The following is an 18,046-nucleotide window of genomic DNA, read 5'->3' on the forward strand; positions in this document are numbered from 1 at the left end:
TTTATGTACAAATAAAAGTACAAATACTTGATATTGAGAGAAGTTTGATACAAATGCAGATATCAAATACCTATGTCGTTCAAGTAAACGCAGTTACATGGATTTTAAATTAATTTCTTATGATTCAAGGGTCCAAAAATCTAGGTTTTGAGATGCACTAAACACAGCTATATATGTGTTTCCATTGGAAATATTGTGTAGGCCTCATTTACATATTTTGTGTGGTATGTTCCGGGTGCATTTATATAATGAAGACGTAATTTTAAGTTATATTTAAGGGAGGATTCGACGCAATTTGAAAATGAAAATAAGTAGGTATGACTCGTAGCATCGGGCGAACCTGAGTTTTTCTCGCAGCATTTTTGATGCGCGTTTACCATATTTTTTGCATGAAGCAAAATACTCTTCTAATTCATTGCACTAATGAGAATTTATTTACAGATATATTCTGGATCAAGAAAAATGTCTTATTATGCATAATGGTCAGCTCATTATGCAATCAGAGGAGGACATCTTACCCATCCTCTTCTATCTGTCCCATTTTCGGGTCCCTGTGGAAGCACCCTTAGATCAATCAAGGCACATGAAAAGAGAGTACATTTATATCAGAAAATAGGAGGGAGACACCTCACTTGTCCCACCTATTGGTCCCATATTTTAGGTCCCAGTGGCAAAGCTCGAAATTATCAGCATGCAAAATGAGAAACTGTTAGTTTTCGAGGAGTGACCAACATTCGGAGAAGATACCCGATTCATGAACCATATCGGGTATGCGAGTCTGTATCCAAACCGTATCGGATCCACATGTTTGCACCCGCGGTTAGCAGTGCACCCGCATCACCCGTACCCGCTATCCAAACCCTCAGAAACTACCAGAAGAAGTTCAACAGGCGTCAAAACCCCCCCAAATAAACCCAAAAGAAAACGAAGGGAGCATCAAAGCTCAAGTCTTTTTGCCCTTTTCTTCGATCAAAATCGATGGAAGCAACAAAATTAAACGAATTGAAGCTGTTCATAGAGCAGTGCCGCAACAGTCCCGCTCTCCTCTCCGATCCTTCCCTCGCTTTCTTCAGAGATTATCTCGAGAGGTAAAAGCCCTATTTTCCCCCTTTTTTTTGGATTTTTTTGGGGGTTTGTTTAGTTTTTTTATTTGATCTTGTTGTTTTTGTTACAGTTTGGGGGCTAAATTGCCCCCCTCTGCTTATGGCAAGGCTCAATCACCGAGAAGTCGCGAAGGGGTAAGTTTTTGGGGGTTTTTTGGATGAAATTTTGTGTTAATTTCTGTGCTTTAATGCGATAGCGAATAAGGTGTTAGATTTTTCTGTTTTTAGAAAAGCCCATTTAGTAATTTTGTCTCTCGGTGTAAATTGCTTGCTTGTTATAGCCCATTTAATTGTTAATGTGCACGAACAAACTAACAAATTGATAGGCAACATATTCTTCATTATATCTTATTGATAAATAAATGGAATAAAAAGCAAATAAATGAACTGTTATAGCACTTAAATATCATGCTGCCGAGCCGTACCTGACAATTGACACTATGTATACCATTATATCGTGATGTTAGATGCTTGAAAATGATATTGTTGTCCGACAAGTTGGGATATATCAGGGACAGTGAAACTAGTGTATTTAACTAATAACGAAAAATTTTAGAGCATTTCTCACTTGCCTCGTTAGAATGATTCAGTATAATATATTTGTTAATGCTGGCTTTATATTTGTGTTGATTATGAATGCATCAATAGATGCTTACTGTTTAGTGCGACTATCTAATGCTCAAAAAGATGTTTATAGTTATCTTTTCTTTGTTTCGACAGTGTATTGTTTAATAAGGCGCTGGAAGCTCTTAGATTAGCTTTTTGTTTGTTTTCTACTGACCGAAATTGGTTTTTATTTGGAAGGTATAAACCTGTCTCCCCATTGTATTAGGCAGTGGGAAGAACTGTTATGTATTTTGAAGTCTAGTGTATATATACAGTTAATATTTTATTTCCCCTAGTTGCACTGTTATCTTTTGTCTTCTTTTTGTATCCTTCTGATCATACTGAATACTGGTGCAAACTATGAAAAGAAACAAATTTTTTCTGGCTTTTATTTTTCTTTTTTCTTTGGAAATATGTACATCCTACCGGCAGTGCTGTTTAACTTGATTGTATGGGCTAATTGTAGAAGAGCGAAATGATTGATGAAAGTGATGAAGATGTGGATGAAGATGATTTTGAAGGAAAGGCTGCTCCGCCTGAAGAGGAACCGGATGATGAAATTATTGAGTCTGACATTGAGCTTGAAGGGGAAACAGTTGAACCAGACAATGAGCCTCCCCAAAAGGTTATTCTGTACGCTATAGGAGTATTAAGGTTATATGCCTTTTGTATATTGCTAAGTCTTGCGTCGTTCTCTCCAGATGGGAGATCCAACTGTCGAGGTTACAGAAGAGAACCGTGATGCTGCTCAAGTGGCGAAGGGAAAGGCCATCGAAGCAATTTCAGAAGGTGTGCCAGTAAGCTATATTTATGAAAAGCAGTCCTTGTTGTTCCTTATCATTTAATCATGTCCATTCCAGGAAACTTTGATGGAGCAATTGAACATCTGACTGAGGCTATTTTACTGAATCCAACATCAGCAATTATGTATGGCACTAGAGGTAAACGCCAATATTGTTTTAAGAAATTTATGAAAATTATAAGAACTTCAATTTTTTTTGTCTTGCTTTATATTCAATCAATATGTGCACCATGCAGCTACTGTATATATCAAGATGAAGAAACCAAATGCTGCTATTCGTGATGCAACTGCAGCATTGGAGGTAATATTATATTTATATTGCATTTTGCGAGAAGTGGTATGCCTTTGTGTGCAATGTTGTCACATACTTGCCATGTGTGTGCATATACATTACTTGCCACATCTATGCATACATGCATATACACCATGTAAACATTTTTTGCAACAAATAAGCTAGCTTTTATGAATTGCAAGCAATGCAATGTAATGTTTTTATGTGTTGGGGAATCATACACAGAAAGAACTTATGGCACTTGCAATTATTTGGATATAAATATAATGATAGGATCCTGAAATAAAAATGCTAAGTAGACATAATTATTTTTTGTTAGGTTTCTAAGTTCAACCATTGAAGTTCAAATTTAATGCAAGTCAGCAAGCATCTCGATGTGTATAAGGGAATATATGTTAATTTATATATTTGCAAGGCTAATTCACAAGAAACTACCATGAATTTTGATTGTTCACATAATGCAAAGTTTATCTTAGATTTCTGTAAAATAAGGTAGTTATATTTTTCTTTTAAAACAAGCTGTTCGGAGAGCTCTTAAAAAAACTGCCATGAATTTTTATTGTTCAAATAATGCAAAGTTTACTTATATTTCTAAAAAATTTCGGTTGTTATTTTCATTTTAAGTAAGCTGTATAAGTCTGTAGTAGTTAGATGAATTAAAAAAAGGTTCCTGAAAGCCAAAAAAATCCAGCAAGCTCCTGTAGTTTATAGCTCTTATCAATTTAGTTTACTCAGCATTTTCTATTATCTAAAAGCAATATTTATCAAGATTTATGTGTAGCATATGTGGTATATGCGGTTAAGTTGTCTGCACCTAATATTCTTGGCAACAAGTAAAACCTAATTCTGTGGATAAAAAACTGATTAGCAGTCTAAACAAACAAAAATTCAGCTGTTGGCTTTGATATCTCCTGATACTACATATAGTCAATGTAAGATAATGAAAACACCTAGAGTGTAACTACTGCCACAGATATTGCAATGGAGACAAACTATTGCAGAATCATAATTTCTGAAATGCAATGTTTTATCCTCAGATCTAATCTATAACCTACTCCTGCTTAAATTGTCCACTTCTCCATGGGTTCATAAATCGTAATCTTTATATCATTCTTAATCATACCATTAGTTGCGTGCTGTTTTGACCTACACTGGTGCTTGGGAAAAAGTGACATAATATACTTACTGTATTTTCTGCTTAGAGATATTTTTAGCCAAGTTGCTATGATGTCTCTGATTGCTTGTTAGCCATATTATTTTATTCCATTTCTCCTTAATCACTGGTACTAGCTTGGAGAAAGGCTTAAAAGTTTTTGACACCTCACAGATCAACCCCGACTCTGCCAAAGGCTACAAGGCTCGTGGTATAGCTTTATCCATGCTTGGTCAATGGGAGGAAGCTGCCAAGGATCTGCACATGGCGTCCAAGTTGGATTACGACGAAGAGATTGGATCTGTGCTCAAAAAGGTAAAATCCCTATATCTTCATGAAGAACTTCGTAAAATATTTATAAGGCAGTTATGCTGTTGGTGGAATCCAGGTTGAACCCAATGCACACAAGATTGAAGAGCATCGTAGAAAGTATGACCGCTTGCGGAAGGAAAGAGAAGAAGCAAAAGCTGAGCGTGAGAGGCAGCGTCGCAAAGCAGAGGCACAGGTTTGTGGCATTACCGTTGCTCCTAACCCTGATATTAGGGTTAATTGTGGATTGACCCCCTGTATTATTGCCCAAGCGTGGATAGACACCTGTACCATGGCCCAACTGCGGGTAGACCCCGGAGTGCATGTTTTTTCATTCGTTTACCTCAGGAGGCCTCGTCAAAAAACAGTCCTCTTTTTTTTATGGTAAAAGAGTAATAAAAAAAGATTCACTCGGGTCTATCTGCGACAATGAAACTATAGGTGGTCTATCCGCAATTGGGTGATAGAAGGGAGTCTGTCCGTTCTGTGTTATAACCTTGAGTCTTATACAGGCTGCATATGAGAAGGCTAAAAAGAAAGAACAATCGTCTGCAAGAAAACCAGGAGGTATGCCTGGTGGATTTCCTGGAGGAGGCATGCCTGGTGGATTCCCTGGTGGAGGCATGCCCGGCGGATTCCCTGGAGGAGGCATGCCCGGCGGATTCCCTGGAGGAGGAATGCCTGGCGGATTCCCAGGTGCCATGCCTGGGGGCATGCCTGGGAATATTGATATGAGCAAGATTCTAAATGTAAGCCTGTTTTTTTTTTTTGGTCATATTACGCCTGCAACTCTTCATTTTCTAAATTAGACCTCCAAATCTATTAACCTCAAATCTATTAAGTTGTTTTTAATAAGGCCCCTAAATCTATTAAGTTTTTGTTAATAAGATTCCATTTTCAAACAAATATGAATTTTTGGGGTCTAATTTGGAAACATGAAGATTTGAGGGTGTAATGTAGAATTAACAAAGATTTGGGGGTCTAATATGGCAAAAATCCTTTTGGTAGAATGGCTGTGTTTCTAGCGCTCTAGCTCACTCTTATTCTTGCATGTGCTATGTGTTAACTAAATGAGTTCAATTGTTGGAACAGGACCCGGAACTAATGGCAGCATTTAGTGATCCAGAAATAATGGCAGCTCTCCAGGATGGTATATATGTTTGTCTTATTGTGTTTCTTATCAACTTGTTTTTTTATGCTCAAATTATATTTCTAGTTTACATTTTTTAGAGTATGGGAATGGAGATACATGGTAAGATTATTTGGTGATTCTTATTTGTAGATTAAATCTCTGCAGTTCCAGTATGCTATGTTATTGTGTGCAAGTAGCAAGATCATGTTTGTAAGGCTCAAATTGATATTTGTCAGGGTTCAAAAGTCTGACAGAATATGCATGTAGTTTAGTGAAATGTGGAAGGGTGTAAAGTTTGATGTGCAAGTAGTCTAGTGAAATGCGGAAAGAATCCTCCTGTGATGAATTTTCTCTCTTTTTTCTGAATTCTTTGAGGATGATCTGTGGTATATTAGAAAGTGGTGAATTCAGAACATAGGACCCACCTTATGACATGGCTTGGTAACTCGGTCATGGCATTTTGAGTGCCGTGTCTGACACATGTCAGGCACAGATTCTCTGCGGACAAGCCTTGGACACGTGGTTTAAGGCAAAACCCGATTTCCGCATCACATGCACCCTAAACTAGTTTCTTTGGTAATACCAGGTTCAAAACCAATTGGTTTTTTGAACCTGAAAACTGACGCTCATCACTAAAAATATTTCAAAATTACCTATTGTATTATCCCATGTGATCAAAACTAGACTTTTGTTGTTAAACCATATACTTAGTTTTAGTTTAACTTGATTCTTAATTGCTATAGATAACAGAAAGAAACATACAAATGTCATATGTATTTTAATTCAATATTTGATCTAATGTAAATTTTACACGCATACACACGTGTAGCCGTGTCTTTGTATTCTACATTTTAAAAATTCGCCGTGTTCATTTGTCCATGACTGTGTCTGCACCCGTGTCCATGCTACCTAGTGACATGGTAATAAAACAATTCCTTAAAAGCTAGGATGTATACGAAGGACAGCTTGGATTTGAAGGAACAGACTCGTGTGTCCAAACCAGACATTGATTGAGCTGCAACCTCATTTAGCAAAATATTGAAATAAGTTGCCAAGAGATGGGAATTGTGAGGTCCACCGGCTTCAGTGTGACTGGTATGATGAGCCTCGTTACTAGCCCATCTACTGACAACTAGTTTATTAGCTCATTTAGCAAAACGAGCTGCCACATTATACTTGTTTCCCCCTTATATACGTGAGAGAGGTGTGCGTGTACATCTGCTTGCATGAATGCATGCTTGTGGTGGATGTGTGTGCATAGGTGTGCATGTGTGTGTGTGTTGTGTTCAAATGCTATACTCTAGGATGTAACCATTTGAACTTGTGAATCAAAGGGACATATATGTCAGCCCATTCCTAACGGTGCGTCAACCACTAATGCTCTAACTCTAGGTCTTACGGCACAACAATATTATTTAGTTCACATATTTAATGCTTGAACATGGACATGTATTGCAATCTCTCAGACTACATGGTCAGACACCGTACTTGAGGGGATCCACACCATTCATCATGATCTGTAGATCACCGTACTTGAGGGGATCCACACAATTCATCATGATCTATAGTTCATAAGTTCATATATTTAATGCTTGTACATGGACATGTATTGCCATCTCTCAGACTACATGGTCAGACACCGTACTTGAGGGGATCCACACCATTCATCATGATCTGTAGATCACCATACTTGAGGGGATCCACACCATTCATCATGATCTATAGATCATAATATGCATATGGACGAAAGAATTATACGGTTTGAAGATTTCCCAACTCATTCTCCAGTAGTTAAAAAACAAAGTTGTTCAACATAGAACTAAACAAACCACTAAATGGATGGTGTGCTAGATTCCAAAATGCGTGATTCACATACATTTTATGACATGCTAGTTAAGATTAACAGATTGGATCGCCCACTTCAGTGACAGTTTATGAGTTTTAAAGGTGGGAGCAAACTGTTAAGTCTTTTGCCTAGTAAGCTTCAATTTGTGTGTGTGTGTGTGTCTTTTTGTGTGAGTGGCTAAAGCGTAGTAGTCTATAGGAACTTTTATCCTTCTATGGAAAGCTTCCATGGACTTGCTTTATTATGCATAAAAGCCTGAATTATGAAAATTTCATTAAAATCCCTTACGGTCATAAAGTGCACATGCACGTTTAAAAAATAATTAGCAATATCTCGCGTAATAAAGCATCCTCTCGGTAGTTTATCTATAAGTCTGAAAATTGGTAGCTTTCTCTGAAAGTCTGAAAACTTGTAGTTCTTTTGTAATCTAGCCTGCATATTCATGTATCCAGTTTGCGTTTGAATATGGTAGCATCTCAAAACATTTTGTAATTAATAAGAAAACAATAACTTTTTAAACGTAAGGAACAATTATTCTACTCATGTTATGCATATTCTTTAGTTACAATGGTAAGAGTAGTTAATGAGCTTTTAAAGAAGTCTCTTGAGATAGATGGGAACTTGTCTCACTGATCAAAACACTAAATTAGGCTAGGAAACAGTGTCATACATGCATCTACTCAAACTATCGAGCTATATCACAGCCATCTGTTTTTACTTAGCAAATGAATAAACAACATATGTATTGTAATTCTTATTCATGTATAGACTATGGTCAATACAAATGTAGCTTTAACTGGCAATAAGTGTTATCCTGGCTTTCTGATTTTTGACCGCTTTTGTCTGTTTGATTTCTTTCGCGCAGTCATGAAAAACCCTGCAAACATTGCAAAGCACCAAGCGAACCCCAAGGTGGCTCCTGTGATTGCCAAGATGATGGGGAAATTCGCTGGAGGCAAGTGATTGATGTTTTCTCCCTCAGAGATACCGAAATTTCTTGTGAAACTCGAGGGGTGAACTGATGAATAGATGTGGTGTGTTTTCTTGTTTGGAAGTTGGATAATGGTGTTAAACGTTTCATATGGAACTCATGTTACTTGTTAGTTAAGTATCAAAAAACTTCACTCAACTTATTTCTGATGCCTGCTTTGAGATGGGAGCATCAATTCCTGTTTGAAGTTAAAATATCATCATTTGAGAGGTCTACTTGGTATAGTTGATTATTGAAACTGAAGTTAGATGTTATTATCATTTGAGAAGTCAACTTGTATGATTGCTCATTATTAGAGCTCCGATCCCTTTGGGGGGTTATGTATAGGAGTAGTTCCTCTCTCGTCAATTTCGGAACTAAAATAACTGTGCTTGTTACTTGGATACTGGAAGCGACTCATGAGATGCGCCTGCGTAATTCTTTTTCCTTTTTCTTTTTAACAAAAGTCTAGGAGTAGAGGATTATTTGATTACATTAGCAAACATTTGACAACATTATTCTGTAAGTCGTTTGAAATTAACCCTCTAGTTAGCGCTCAGTTCGAATTTGGGAGATTCTTCTTCGATTTGAACTTTTTTGGGGGTGGAGGCTAGTTGCATTCTTTTTAATATAAAAAAGCAAGCCGGTTGCGGGCGAGAGAAAAAGATTTTGATGTTAATTTTGCAGGTTGCACAGTTAAAAAATTTCTTCTTTGTTAGAAGATTAATCTGAAAGAGAGGCTTTTTTTTTAAGGGTGTGTTTTCTTGACCATGTTGTATCCGCTAAATAATTTAAGGAAGCTGAATTGTGTTTTGGGGGGATAAAAAGAAGAGGGGAGCAAGAAACAGTACTAGTAAGACTTAAATAGTCTTAAATCTATTATCTAATGAAAATTCTGATTTATAAATATATATATATATATATATATATATATATATATATATATTATAAAGAAATAGTTTGTATTTATGGATTTAAAATACCATTTAAAAATAAAATTCTTTAGCGGAATAAATTAACGTACTTTGATGTTCGATAAGTATTCATGAATATTTACCGAATATCCGAGTTCAAATTCGAAAACCTCCGGACATGAATATTAGAGTATTAGAGCTCGCGTTCGAATTCTATAATTTGAGATAAATATAAGGGAAAAATGCTTCCAGCCCTCAAAAGCTAAGGAAACGTGCTTCCCACCCCTAAGACTTTGTCAACGGGTGTTTTACCCCAAAAAATAAAGATTCTATTATCTGAGCCCCTAAAACACAAAACCCAAGACATTAAAACATGTGAAGACCATAATACCTTTTTTTCTCTCTTTCTTTTTTTATTAAAATATGATGAGGATTATTTTATTATTTTTATTTTCTCTCTCTCTTTATCATTATGTACTAAGATGATAGTTGAAATGATCCTTAACAACAAACCCTTAACCTACACAACAAACCCATAACCTTAACAACAAACCCTTAACCTTGACAACCAACCCGTAACCTTAACAATCAATGCATAACCTTTACAACCAACCATTATCCTTAACAACGAATATTCTAAAAATAAAAAAAGAATAAAAAATAAAAAAAAATAAAATAATAATCCTCTTTAATCATTTCAATATCATCAAAGAAACATCATGAGAGAGAGAGAGAGAGAGAGAGAGAGAGAGAGAGGATTCATAACCTTAACAATTGACCCGTAACATTAACAATTAATTCGTAACCTTAACAATTGACCCGTAACATTAACAATTAATTCGTAACATTAACAATTAACCCGTAACTTTAACAATCTCCCAATACAAACAACCAAAATAATAAAAAACGAAAATAATAAAATAATCATCATCAATCATTTCAACTATCATCTTAGTACATCATGATAAAGAGAGAGAGAACATAAAAATAATAAAATAATCCTCATCATATTTTAATAAAAAAAAGAAAGAGAGAGAGAAGAGTATTATGGTCTTTACATGTTTTAATGTCTTGTGTTTTGTGTTTTGGGGGCTCAGAAAACATAATCTTTATTTTTGAGGGTAAAACACCCGTTGACAAAGTCTTGAGGGTGGGAAGCATGTTTCCTTAGTTTTTGGGGGACTGAAAGCATTTTTCTACGAGCTCGTTAGCATTCCATTCTGATTCGATCATTTACCGCCCCCTGCCCCCCCTAACAACCACCAGTTTCTAATCCAAAAGCTTAAGGGCAAAATATTAGTCACCAACTTCTATTTTAATACTCTCAACTCTTTCATGAAAGTGCTCAGCAATAAGAACGTGGAGAGAGGGAGAGCAGAAGCTTAATTAGAGCGATGGAGATGAAGACCGTGGAGCTCAGTTGAAGCCCGCAGAGGTCGGCAGCTCTAAGATGTTCAACGGCTACAACAAGAGATACAGGCACTTCAGCCCCACCCTCGATCGGCTGCTTCATGAACTTCTCCATCTTCTTCCCCCCTCCTTCCCCTAACCCAAAAAACCCCAGTAATTAATTAAGCCTCTCTCTATCTCTGTCCTCTTCCAATTTCATACGTTTTCACTTTAATTTGGATTTCCATATGTTTGATGAATTTAAGAATCTGAGTTCTATATATGACCAACTACACTGTACAGCTCACTACCACGCTCCAAGTCTGTACTGATTAATTCCTATATTTGCACTGACTTAGTATTGCTGCTGCTGCTGCTGCTGCTGATATTTTAACTATTTCACCGCTTTTTCCTGTCTGCAATGGTTGTATATAGTGTTCCCACTGATTTAAAATTGATAGCGGAATACGTGGCAAATTTTACCTCCCCTGTATGTGAGTTCTATGTAAGGATGCACAAAATATCCGTATTTGAGGAAATATATATCCATATCCGTTAGGATCCGGATATGGTTAATCTATAACCAATAGGATATGATTATGATATTTGGATCCGTACGCGAAATATCCGAATATATATTGGCCATACCGTTGCAACAATTTCAATCCTTTGATTAATGGATTTGAGGTTAATTCTGATGATCAAGATATCTAATCTTAGCTCTTTAGATATAACAAACATATATAGTAATGAACTCTCCTGTATCCTACAAACTTTATGTTTTTCAATATTATCGAGTTTCCTCATATCCATTTTGTATCTGCATGTATATCTGCTTGTATATCCACATGCATATCCATGTCCGATTATAGCAGATATATATATGTGAATTATCTTGACCGAGGCATATCCATACCCGTATCTGTGATTGGTAAGCGTATACGGATATGGTAAGCATCATATCCGAGCGTTATCCGCACCATATGCAACCCTAGTTCTATAGAGGTCGTCTGTAGGAAATTTTCCCATTTCAGATATTTGATGAGTTTACCCATGCAGGCTTTGTCTATGAGTATCTTATACTAGCTAGTTCAATATTTGTTCACTGATATTTAGTTTGTGCGTTGAGATTTACATGTTTATGTTGTCTAGCATTGTTTCATTGGTTTAAGATGAATAATGCATACATGTCACTCCGTTCCTATATGATTTTCTATAAAGTATCCTACATAGGGCTCCCCCCCCCCTTTCCCTGTCATACATTTGACGACAGTAATGATTTTTACATCTCTATCAGTTGTCTCTGAGATTCATTAAAAATCTTTAGTGAGTACGACTGATTTTTGTACTATTTCAGTACTCCATTAATACTGATTTTTTTTTTAATTCATTTCATACATGTGATTAATTTACCCATTTTGGTTTTGTCTATAACTCACTACAAACTAATAGGTCCTTCACTATCTTTCTGAGGTCCAATGCACCGACGAGACCTTCCTCCTCAAAGCTGGGGCTCAGAGGAAGGTCCTTTACTAAAACATTTCAACTATCATATTTTAGTGAAATTTTTTGACCCTTTCCAGGGGGTCTATCTGCAACAGTAGATTTTTACACAGGGAGTCTATCTGTAGCAATATAACTACAGCGGTAGTGAGTTTAATTTGGCGATACTATTGGGGGCCGGTTTATCTGCAATTAACCCTTATTAAAAGATGAATAAATTCTCTTTTGGGAGTAATCCATTCGTTAAGAGGTTTATCTGCAATTAACCCTTATTAAAAGATGAATAAATTCTCTTTTGGGAGTAATCCATTCGTTAAGAAGGCGGACCATAAGTTTTCATGTAATATATCATTCTGAACTGTACACAAAATAATAATTAGATACGCATTTCCGAACAAAAGTTAAAAAAAAAAACATAGTTATGCATCAGGATCATGCAATCAAAATCACTGTCCATACCCAAATGCAAACAAAAGCGTGAAATTAATAATGATCATAAAAGCAAGAATAGAGAGAAGATGATCCATAGAAATTGGTGATGAAAACTAAATACTATAAGTTTTCTCCTTGTCTCAAACTTTAATCATCTTGAGGTTGGCTGAACTGAGATCATCTATTTATGATGGTAGCTTAGCATACATTTATGATAGTCATCATCCTGCACATGATATGTTACACTTGGTAGATCTATATTTATAGCATACTGCTCTATTTAATACACATGATATTAAATAGTTAACTTTCATTGGCTCACGCAATGGGTAAAAGCATGGTGCAATATCTTGAACAGTTGGACGAGACTCAAATAGAAGCAGACCCCCTCCATGCCAGTAACATGCATGATTGTTGACTCAAACAGACTCTCGATGCTGGTCTTTGCATTTACTTATGGCATTAGCTTGAATATGAAAGAAACAATGATTTACATCAATGCAGTGTTTTGAGGATCGTTGTGAAAGTTGGGATATATATGTCATTGACTTCCTTCTTCCAATCTTCAATGAGGTACAGGGTACAGATGGGTTGAAGCTTGAATTTGACTAGTGTTCACCAAATCCAAGGAGGGCTAGGATAGTATTCCAGAAGAGATTGATATTGTCCATTCTAAAGTGACAGTCTATTTGAGTGTTCGAGAATCAACAACAAATATCTTTCAAAAAAGGTTTTAAGGACGCCTGTGCCTCAAAAAAAAAAATATATATATTTTTTTTACCGAAACAACAAGAATAGATAAAGTGATACGCAATAAAATATTCTATGCAAGATTGTAACTTGTGATTTGGTTGCAAACGACCAGAATAATGGGTAAAGTCACAGAAATTCAGAATATTTTAGAGCACGTAAAAAATATTCTACGCAGGACAACAATTTGAGATTTGGTAGAAAGCGGCCAAAATCATGAGTTGTGGTCCCAAAAAATCATGACCATTGGAGTATGCATAAAATATTCTATGTGGGATAATAAATTATGATTTGCTCGAAAACGGACGAAATCATGGGTTATTGTTCACATGAATTCAAAAGTTTTGGATTAGGAAAAAAATATTCTATGTGTGATTTCGACAAAAAGGATCAGAATCATGGATTATAGCTCACAAAAATTTGGGAATTTTGAAGTACGCATAAACTATTCTTTACAGGACAACTAGTAATTTTCGAAAATGGCCAAACTAGCGAGTTCCACAAAAATTCTAGAATTTGAGTATACATAAAATATTATATGTGTGACAACAATTTGTGATTTGGCCTAAATCGACCAAACTCATTGGTTAAATATGCATAAAATACTCTATGCAAGATGGCAATTTATGATTTGGTTATAGACCAAAACCTTAAGTTGTAATCCACACAAATTGGAGAGTTTCAAAGTACACATATGCAAGAGAGCAATTTGTAACTCAATAAAAAACGAACAAAATCATGGGTATACCTCATAAACATTTGTGGGCGAATTTACTAAATTGGTATTGTTTGTAACCTTACTTAACAGGTTTGGTATTAGAAGTTTCTACAATGACTTTTTGGTATTAAAAGTCCTCTCAATTTGTGAATAGGCATACTTGTTGTTGATGAAATTTTGGGGGAATTTTTGTCAATTTCAAACACATTTACTATAAAAAAAACTATGTTTTCATTCAATTAAATACTGCTAATCATCCTACTAACCATCTACAACTTTCAAACCATACAAAAAAAGTTAAGAACTTTACAATGTTATCCTGTCACGTCATCTAAATCCAGCCACATCAGTTAAACAAAGTCACATTAGCATTCCAACTACTTAGAAATTAAGTCATATCAGGTCACATACAATTTTCTCGCTATGTTTTTGCCTAAATCCAGCCACATCAGTTAAACAAAGTCACATTAGCATTCCAACTACTTAGAAATTAAGTCATATGAGGTCACATACAATTTTCTCGCTATGTTTTTGCTGCCGCTGAAAAAATGTCTAATTGCTCATCTGGTGTACTTTTAATATCGAAAAGTCACAGGAGAAACTTTTAATACCAAACTGGTTAAGAGGCGTCACAAAAAAATACCAATTTGGTAATTTAGCCAAAATTTATGATGGGTAGGCATAAAATATTCTTTGTGACATGACATCTTGTTGGTCTAAAATGGTCAAACTCATGGATTATAGTCTATAAAATATAAGAATTTTAAAGTATGCAAAAAATATTCAATGCAGTCTGAAATTTTGTGATTTTATCGAAAATGGCCAAGACCATAAGTGTCACGCCCCGCTTCCCAAAATACACGGGAACCGGAACGTGAACAAGCCCGCGACGTATTAGATTGAGAAGAAATATACTTTACTTTTTTTTTCTTTTCTTTTCTTCTCAATCCAATACGCTAAGCGTCTGGAAATAAGTACAATGCGAAGTCACAGGTCCCCGATCACACATAGCAAGAATATAAAGACAACCCAGAATAAAAATAGACATATCATCAATGGTAAATCATCCCAGACATAAAATATGGGTCAAACGTACCCTTATTACAACAACAGTTCAACTAGGAAATAAGAAATACATAGTCCATAATAAAAGGAAATAAAATAACTAAATCTATCATCAAACTAAAGAAAAGTGCGGTAAAAGAGATTTAATATCCAACTACTACTACAGAAGAAAATCACTACGCTTCAGTTGGTTCTTCTACTCCTTCTGCAAGACGCCCCTGCTAAGAATCTTCTGGCTCCTGTACTATCCCGAACTGAGGCTGTTCATCTCCTAAATCTGACGTATACCCAGAAAATAGGAGTACGTCAGCGTGTGGAACACACAACAAGATCCCACAGAAAGAACTAGGAACGATCGAACGACCAAAGCAAAAACAGTGATAATAATAATAATAACATGCAAATGAATTACTAATAATCTAAATACAATCTATCACTGGAATAAAATCATCAGAATAATCTAAGAAAAACCATCCAAGTGTCAAGATCACGCAGCTAGCCAACATGGTAATCATCTAAGTATCCAAATCACATAACTAGATGGAATTAATACTTAAATATCTATAACTTGAGACGTAGTACGTCGAGCGAAATAATCCAAACAAGGAAACCCTCATGTATATACCTTATGTCTCAAATTATAGATAATTAATTATTAATCCCGATCTAAGTATGAACATAAATACAACTAGTCTACATCTCATAAAACCAACAAAGTCCACCAGAAGCACGCAAACATATTATTCTTGTTTTACATTGTTTTCGCCAAAAGTTGGTTTTGTTGTCGAATTCATTATATCTTCGGTCGATTACAATAAATTCAAAGAAAACAGCCTTTTTATAAGACTCTTTTACACAACAAAAAGAAAATTACAACTCTTGAGAAAATAAACGCAGGATCGTTGTTTGGATCACTGCTTTCGTGGGATCTTTGCCTGTGCCGGGAGCGCTTTGACTCGTGGACCACCAAATCACAGATTCTGATTGAACCGTGAGGGGTTTATGATTCTGACTTCGTTTATCGAAGTGAGAAATTGAAACGATATCTTATCGATGTAAGATAGTCGTTCTTCTTGAAATCAAGTCAAAGCCTGATTATCAAGGATTGGCCGTAAGATCAGCACCTCTGCTCTCTCTGTGCTCTGGATTGCTCTCAAGTCCTTAAAACAATGATCAGCCTCTTTCTCTCTGCTGGCCTTCGGGGGGGTATTTATAACCCTCTGGATGAACAATGCTCGCGAGACAGCATTTGCTGTCTCGGCGGGCGAGACAGTGTTTGCTGTCTCGCTGGCCGAGACAGTGTTTGCTGTCTCGCCCAGCGAGACAGTAAATTTGCTGTCTCGCCCAGCGAGACAGTAAAATACTGTCTACATTTCTGGCAGTTTTCGATGTAACTGCTTTCCCACGTTTCAAACTCCGTTATTTTGGCAGTTATCCACGTGATTCTCGCCCACGACGTTTCCCACGTTCTTGAACAGTTAGTGGCCACGTGTCGACGGTTGCAAAACAGTTTCTTGAACCACTGATAACTGTCTCGTGTGCGAGACAGTAAATTCTGTCTCGCAAGGCGAGACAGGTTATTCTGGCAGTTATCAACGTGATTCTCGCCCACGACGTTTCCCACGTTCTTGAACAGTTAGTGGCCACGTGTCGACGGTTGCAAAACAGTTTCTTGAACCACTGATAACTGTCTCGTGTGCGAGACAGTAAATTCTGTCTCGCAAGGCGATACTTATGTTCTTCTGCCTTTTTGGATGATTTCCTCTTGAGCTGTATTTGGATATCTTTCAGCATTTTTTGACGCCTACATACATGTTATTTGAATTGGGGAAGACTATTTTGATGTATATAATCGGGTCCCCGTAAAGTCGTCCGGGGGCCGCCTTCAAGTCAAGTATTGGCCCTCTGGCCCATGTACATAACACTCACGATATCATTTTGGCTTTGGTCCTAACTGTTTAAAGGTTTGACCAAGATGGGAATTTGAGACGATCCTAACTGTTTAAAGGTTTGATCGTTCAATTTGTGGACCTCTCGTTCATGGAACGAATCGAGAGGGGATTTTGGCTTTGGTCCTAACTGTTTAAAGGTTTGACCAAGATGGGAATTTGAGACGATCCTAACTGTTTAAAGGTTTGATCGTTCAATTTGTGGACCTCTCGTTCATGGAACGAATCGAGAGGGGATTTTGGCTTTGGTCCTAACTGTTTAAAGGTTTGACCAAGATGGGAATTTGAGACGATCCTAACTGTTTAAAGGTTTGATCGTTCAATTTGTGGACCTCTCGTTCATGGAACGAATCGAGAGGGGATTTTGGCTTTGGTCCTAACTGTTTAAAGGTTTGACCAAGATGGGAATTTGAGACGATCCTAACTGTTTAAAGGTTTGATCGTTCAATTTGTGGACCTCTCGTTCATGGAACGAATCGAGAGGGGATTTTGGCTTTGGTCCTAACTGTTTAAAGGTTTGACCAAGATGGGAATTTGAGACGATCCTAACTGTTTAAAGGTTTGATCGTTCAATTTGTGGACCTCTCGTTCATGGAACGAATCGAGAGGGGATTTTGGCTTTGGTCCTAACTGTTTAAAGGTTTGACCAAAATGGGAATTTCGAGACGATCCTAACTGTTTAAAGGTTTGATCGTTCAATTTGTGGACCTCTCGTTCATGGAACGAATCGAGAGGGGATTTTGGCTTTGGTCCTAACTGTTTAAAGGTTTGACCAAGATGGGAATTTGAGACGATCCTAACTGTTTAAAGGTTTGATCGTTCAATTTGTGGACCTCTCGTTCATGGAACGAATCGAGAGGGGATTTTGGCTTTGGTCCTAACTGTTTAAAGGTTTGACCAAGATGGGAATTTGAGACGATCCTAACTGTTTAAAGGTTTGATCGTTCAATTTGTGGACCTTTCGTTCATGGAAGGAATCGAAAGGGGATTTTGGTTTTGGTCCTAACTGTTTAAAGGTTTGACCAGATGGAAGTTTTGAGACGACCCTAACTATAGGAAGGTTTGATCGTTCAATTTGTGGACCTTTCGTTCATGGAAGGAATCGAAAGGGGA

The 18,046-nt window shown here is 36.6% G+C and overlaps 1 protein-coding gene across 1 annotated transcript; it reads left to right on the plus strand.

Annotated features, from left to right (window-relative positions):
• Window positions 892-8,449, plus strand: LOC109825180 (FAM10 family protein At4g22670). Its single transcript, XM_020391953.1, has 11 exons — window positions 892-1,088; window positions 1,175-1,238; window positions 2,176-2,334; window positions 2,411-2,498; window positions 2,570-2,650; window positions 2,748-2,812; window positions 4,131-4,271; window positions 4,345-4,461; window positions 4,778-5,014; window positions 5,358-5,415; window positions 8,109-8,449. The coding sequence occupies exons 1-11, from the start codon at window positions 979-981 to the stop codon at window positions 8,204-8,206; spliced, it is 1,218 nt and encodes a 405-aa protein (XP_020247542.1). The 5' UTR covers window positions 892-978; the 3' UTR covers window positions 8,207-8,449.

Source organism: Asparagus officinalis, chromosome 10 (assembly GCF_001876935.1).
Source record: "Asparagus officinalis chromosome 10, Aspof.V1, whole genome shotgun sequence".
Classification (NCBI taxonomy): domain Eukaryota; kingdom Viridiplantae; phylum Streptophyta; class Magnoliopsida; order Asparagales; family Asparagaceae; genus Asparagus; species Asparagus officinalis.